This window comes from Etheostoma cragini, chromosome 4 (genome assembly GCF_013103735.1).
Source record: "Etheostoma cragini isolate CJK2018 chromosome 4, CSU_Ecrag_1.0, whole genome shotgun sequence".
NCBI classification, from domain to species: Eukaryota; Metazoa; Chordata; class Actinopteri; order Perciformes; family Percidae; genus Etheostoma; species Etheostoma cragini.
The window spans coordinates 28,923,752-28,930,017 of record NC_048410.1 but is presented as its reverse complement, the minus strand read 5'-3'; the positions used below and the strand labels follow the sequence as shown (position 1 = coordinate 28,930,017).

Sequence of the window (6,266 nt, the reverse complement as noted above, 5' to 3'; positions counted from 1 at the left end):
AATGAATCCAGTCAGACACAAGCCGTTAAACAGTAGAGCCTCTCTCTCTCTCTCTCTCTCTCTCTCGTCTTTCTCATATCGCACTCTCTCTCTGTCCCTTTCCCGTCTCAGAGGCAGGCAGTCAGTGGAGCATCGGCACGGCAACGGGAGAGACACGGGAGCGACACAGGACTGATGGGCAGAGAAGACGAGGACAGCCGACCTCGCTGACAGCGACACAACATCAGGAACATTTAGGGCAGAGCATCACTTGGAATGCGGTTCAAGTCAAAGCAGAAGCAACAGATTGCCCCCAGTTGCAAATGTTGCTGCAACTGATGCTCTCCTGGCTGATCTGAGCTTGGAAATGAAGCAGATTCCCAACAGCTCCTGCAGCTGACGTCTCCTGGGTTTTGAAAGTCAGTTCATCCGCGTGAAAGAAATGCTTCTGTCCTGTCAAAGCACGAGGAATAGGCAACGCCGAGCAGCGGAAACCAAAAAGCTTTGATTCAGCCGGAGAGCAACACGTTTCACGCTGGGGCGTCAACATCACCTCAACCACCAGCGTCTCCTCCCATCTTTCTGTCCTTCGCCGGGATCTGAGGAAGACCGGGCGTACTAGCTGTGAATGCACAAACAGGCGGAGGATGCGAGACTGACATGCAGAGAGCAGAGGTCAGGGAGTTTCACCGTCAAACAAGGAAGAGATGTTTTATCAGCGTGAAGATCAGGTAGGACTCAGAAGCAGACAACAGTGAGTCCGCCAGACTGTCCCCCCACACTTCTGAGGACAACAAGGCACAAAGAGGGGGGTGTACACCAGCATCTGCCTGAGAACGGAAGCAAAACAAGAATCCAAATCACTGGAGCAGGAATGAAGAGATTCAACTCGCACATCCACAAATAGATGTTCATTTGGAAAGAAAAGCATAAACAAAGATATCATTTATCAGAACACTAAAACTCATCAAACAACCGACAGATAGATATTTAACTTTGGAAGGATGTGTTTGGGGTCTGACGTCCGGAGAAGCATCTTTCTTTGACTTCTTTAGTCCGGTTTTGCACCGATTTCCTTCGGGGTGAGCATCTCGGGGGTTCTTGCCTGACTCTTCTTTTCGGGGTGAGGTGGATCTGCCGTGGGGGGCAGCTGACAGCTATCCAAGACGCCGCGAGCCGTACTCCGCGTGAAGAATGCCCAGCCTCGCCTGGCCAAGCCGGCCGACCCGGGGCCGACGGCGGGCCTCTACATGGAGAGATCGCAGAGCCGCATCAGCCTGTCGGCGTCCTTCGAGGCCCTCGCCATCTACTTCCCCTGCATGAACTCTTTCGATGAGGATGATGGGGGTGAGTGGTCACACACACACACACACACATGTGTAATTTGTCACCCGTCTGCTGGGAAATTGATGTTTCCATCCACACGTCAGGCAGAGTGTTATGTTAATCTCTCAGAGGACAGTCTCACTATCCTTTCAACATGTGCATGGTCCTGCAAAAAGCTTGGAAATTCTTTATGTTCAGTATTTCTCTTGGCAGATTTTCTAATATCCAAAAACCCAATTTTTGTTGTTAAATGGCTAAATGTTGATCCAGTGGTTGGACTTAAAACACAGTATACACATATATGTAAAAAAAGAAAACATACTGACATGTATTGCTGAAACAGTGATTGTCTGGAAAATAAAACAATGAATTCATCTAATCATTTAAGGGATTTATCAAGCAAACGTACATCCTAATGTCAGGAATTGTTGCTTTTCCCTGTTTTTTGGACTGTTGGTTGGACAAAACATCATGTTGGGCACTTGGGACAGCCATTTTCCCCTGTTCTGACATTTCATAGAGTAAATTATTAATGCATCATTTTAAAAGATAATAGACATATAAAATGGCATTCAAATAAAATTGCTACCTGCAGCCCTGGTAACATTTACAATACATATATGATTGATGTTTGTCTGAATGGCAGATGTCCACTTAGATGATAATGTTGGCATTTAACCAAATGAATCGTTCAGTGTGTGTGTGTGTGTGTGTGTGTGTGTGTGTGTGGTTATGTCTGGTTAGCTATGATGAGATTGTCGGTAGGATCAAGTATTCCATCAAATCGGGCGCATCAGATGATGTAATTTATTTACTTCTGGAGAGTTATTATTGCTACATTACATTACTGTCATAGTAATCTTGTTTGGAAAACTGCAGTACTGGGTTGTCTTTCACGTACAAGCTGTATGAAACGATACAAGTATACTGTATGATAAAGGATCTCTTGAAAGAACATAAGAATGAGAATGTGTGTTTGCAGGTTTCAACTATTGATGTATGTGTTAGCTAGAGTTAAGAAGGTCACAGGGTTCCGTACCTTGCATGGGAGCTGGATGGTGGAGTACAGAGAACTACCAGCTTACTTCACCTATCAGTCTCTGGTGAGGAGTTACTGGCGGGTACGCCGTGTTTAGGTGTGTGTGAGCACAGGCCACGACTGTTTGGGCTAAACTACAATGGATGTGATAGACAGATGGTTCATCCAATCACCTGCCAGGTATTTTTTGCAAGCGCTTGCTCTCTTTCCAAACTTTTTGCTAATGATGGCTCCTCAGATGGTGTAACAAACCATGTGGCTCATCAGGTTACAACCCAAAGGCATAATAACTGCATGTCAGTTGATTGAATTGTTGTGTTTTGATGCCACTGGAGAATAATCTCAACTAAGACATGTTTGGCATTATTAGTGGAAAGGTCTTGCAGAAGGACTTGGTGTCAAAATCTACCTTTAGATAGATAGATATTTATTGATCCCAATAAAATGGGAAATTATAATGTTACAGCCGCAAAATCAGTCACACATCACAGAATATTTGTGTGGCAAGTAGCTCAGTCAGTCTGGGAACCAGAGGGTCGTCGGTTCAAGTCCCCATACGGACCAAAAGTACGGAGTGTGGATCGGTAGCTGGAGAGATGCCACGTCACCTCCTGCCAGGTGCTCTTGAGCAAGGCACCGTTCCCCCCCCCCCCCCCCCCCCCCCCCCCCCCCCCCAACAGCTCAGAGTGGTAGTCCAGCTAGCAGCACCCCCACTCTGACATCTCTCCGTGTATTTCAGGCCTGTGTGTAGTGATTACTGACAGATTTGATTTACTCGCCGTCGCGGTGCCATTTAAACAAAATATTTAGGTGGATCACTGGTAAATAAAATAAAAAAATATTCTAGGAAAAAGAATCAATTTTGAAAATAATTGTATATATCAATAGTGATTACTAACAAACAAAGTGTAAATTGTAATTTCTGAACCGGGGAACAGTATAAAATATAAATGAAATAGTAGATACAATATACATGAAATAATAATAATAATAGGATAAAATACAAGAACACATAAAAAAGTTTGGAATTTAAAAGCAATATCATTAATACATACTGTAAATTGTGTTTAATCAAACAACTATTACAAATGAAGGATTATTCCAGCATGGAAATACTGGTTGCACTGGATTAAACGGGAACACACACTGCAACGCTAGCATTGGCTATGAGAGGTATTTAGAAAATCTTCATCATAACTTTATTCTCTACAGCAGGCTTGGTTAAAGTCAAGGACCCCTTAACTAAAAAAGAGACAAAGACAGCCCTACTACATATAATATGCAAATTAAGTTGAATATTAAACTGGGCCTATAATGAAGTGGAGGGCGGCCTAAAGCCTCTATACATGAACGTTTTAATGTTAAACATACATGTGGCACAGTGAATCAAAGGATTTACTGGATCCTAATGAGTACTTTACCCATAGGCCAGTAGGACTGTCATCAATGAGGATTTATATTTGCTAAAAATATGGCGAATTCATGTTAAGACATTTATTTTTGAAAAGACTTTCAAATATTAACAATAATTTGGTGCCCCCTGCAGTGACTCCAAGATCTCTGCTTTACAGTGATCTCAAAGTTGTGATACACCACCCGATAATTAGTCGTCAGACAATCTGGAGAGGTCCGGGACTTGAGTCTGTTCAGTGTGTTTAGGAGTGGTCTGGAGTGGCATCGGCCTTCATTTTGCCCACCTGACATGCTCATTCGGAAGGCGGGCCCTGTCTACACTGAGACACAAATGACCAATCTAATTGGTGGAGTGCAAACTCGGAAAGGAGGAGCGGGATGAGCATCACTAGAGTCTCTCAAAATCGGAGGAAAATCTTTTAAACTGACCTTTGTGGATCTGAAATGAAGATTCAGCCGCTGCACGGACTATTTCTCCATAAAATGTTTTCAAAAAACACATTTTGACGAGTAAAATATAGAGATGGGATTCTGAACAAGCCGCCATGACAGTCTGGCTTTCAATTTCTGGAGAATTGAGAGCCACGTCACGCGTTTGTCCAATCAGGGGCTTGTTTTCATTTTTGGGCGACAACACAGATTAGCACCGCCTGCTGTTATGGAGACGTATTACGTCTCGTCGCTTTGGTGTGTTCCGAGGCACTTTGTTGACCAACTCGGGGCAACTGATCAGTCCGACAGCCTTTTCTGCCGTGGGGGGTGTCCTGGTTGGTGTGTCAGGGGAATCAAATGCTGCATCAACAACTTTTCCTTCATAAAACCCCTAAACCAAATGAGAACACGTCTAACACTGGCAATCTGCTGTTGTGTGCTAAATGTGTCAAAGGGCAAGGTCATGTGAGAAAAGAGCTTCAATCTTATCAAATGGGGTGTCCTTTAATTGTTTTGATATTAATTCCCATGATTTAATTTTAACTGTTTTAGTTGTAAGGCTTACCTTAGATCTAACCTTAAAACGGTGAGTAATATGGGTTTATTTTGTTTGTGTTTTCCTGATTATGATGTTAGTTCAGCCATCACATAGCATCTCTATATATTTGATAAATGTCCTGTAAAATTGGATCCCAATGATGTCTGGGTACACAGGACACACACCCACAACAAGATCCTCGCCAAAGCTAACTCCGTCACTTGCTTCCAAGGTACCTTTGTTTACTGACACTAACCAAGAAACAGCCGGAGGACGCATTGCATGCTGGGAACCTCACCATTTTGTTCAAACAGATTTCAAACTGCTGACGCCCTGTTCCTCCTTCACACACCAAGACACACACTCACTGTGTGCTGAGGCTCTTACTCATGCTGTTTTCCCACAGCATGGTACGACTTGTCTTGACTCTACTCGCCCTGTTTCGTTTTTATTCAAATTGAGCAGGTAGATGAGGTGAGTGGAAGCAGGTGTGCCTTGTCTGCTGCATGGAGAAGCCAGCCACAACACCCCACCCCCCCCCCCCACCCCTATATACAGTATATAAGTGAGTCGAGTTGTACCATACAGTGGAAATCCAGTTTAACACAAACCTACACCTGTCTTTTAAAAGTATAGGCCCTCCGATCCTGAGACACACATTTACACACTTTTAGGATTGTCAGTTCATACACGGACACACACACATGCATACACACACCCACAAAAGCAGTGTGTGAGGTAATCAGAGCAGAGCGGCAGGCCATGGTTTGTGGCTCTCAGTCTAATTGAACGCTAATATGGCTGCTGATTGTTGCTGACTGCAGATAAATAGAGGCCTGATTGCAGGTTAATTCTCCACTTTTTCTGTCTCAATAGTTCTCCGTCACTCTTGTTCACTCTTTCGGACCCCTCTTCACCCTGCGGTTTGTAAATCCTGTTTGCAGGTTAACTCTGTCCCAGCTTAAATTGTCTTTTAATCACGTTGCCTCCCCTATTTTTTATATTTTTTCTCTCCCTTTCTTTCCCATCCCCTTGCTGCCTTTGTTTCACTCTCTCACTTTGGTTCAGTTTATTTCACACATATTTCACTGACAGGACAGGAAGGAAGTCTGTTCTCACGGCAGCAGAGCATCAAGTGAAGTAATAAAAATAGACGGTAGAAGTGAACTACAGCCCGAGCTGTTGTTTATGTGTGGCATTGAATTTACTCCAAGCCGCTGATAAAGACCTGGACATTTAACATTCCCACCATAGTTCTGTTATGTCTTGATGTTAGAAAATAAAAATGGGCTGTGATGGGTTCACTCCGCTCTCGTCAAATATGGACGCTTGGTTTGTGCCTTTGTCGTTATTGACTCTAAAGGAGACATTTAGCGTCAAGTAACACGCTTGGTTGTCTCCTTTAGCGTCATATAACATGCTTGGTCGTCTCCTTTAGCGTCATATAACAAGCTTGGTCGCCTCCTTAAGCGTCATATAACACGCTTGGTTGTCTCCTTTAGCGTCATATAACACGCTTGGTTGTCTCCTTTAGCGTCA

General features: G+C 43.8%; 1 protein-coding gene across 1 annotated transcript in view; it reads left to right on the top strand.

The window, feature by feature from the left end:
- Positions 1-32: 32 nt before the first annotated feature.
- rims4 (regulating synaptic membrane exocytosis 4) overlaps positions 33-6,266 on the top strand; it is a 59,274-nt gene continuing 53,040 nt past the window's right edge. The window contains exon 1 of the mRNA XM_034869422.1: positions 33-1,326. Coding sequence (XP_034725313.1) covers positions 1,230-1,326 — 97 coding nt within the window. The 5' untranslated portion in view covers positions 33-1,229. The remainder of the gene's footprint in view (positions 1,327-6,266) is intronic.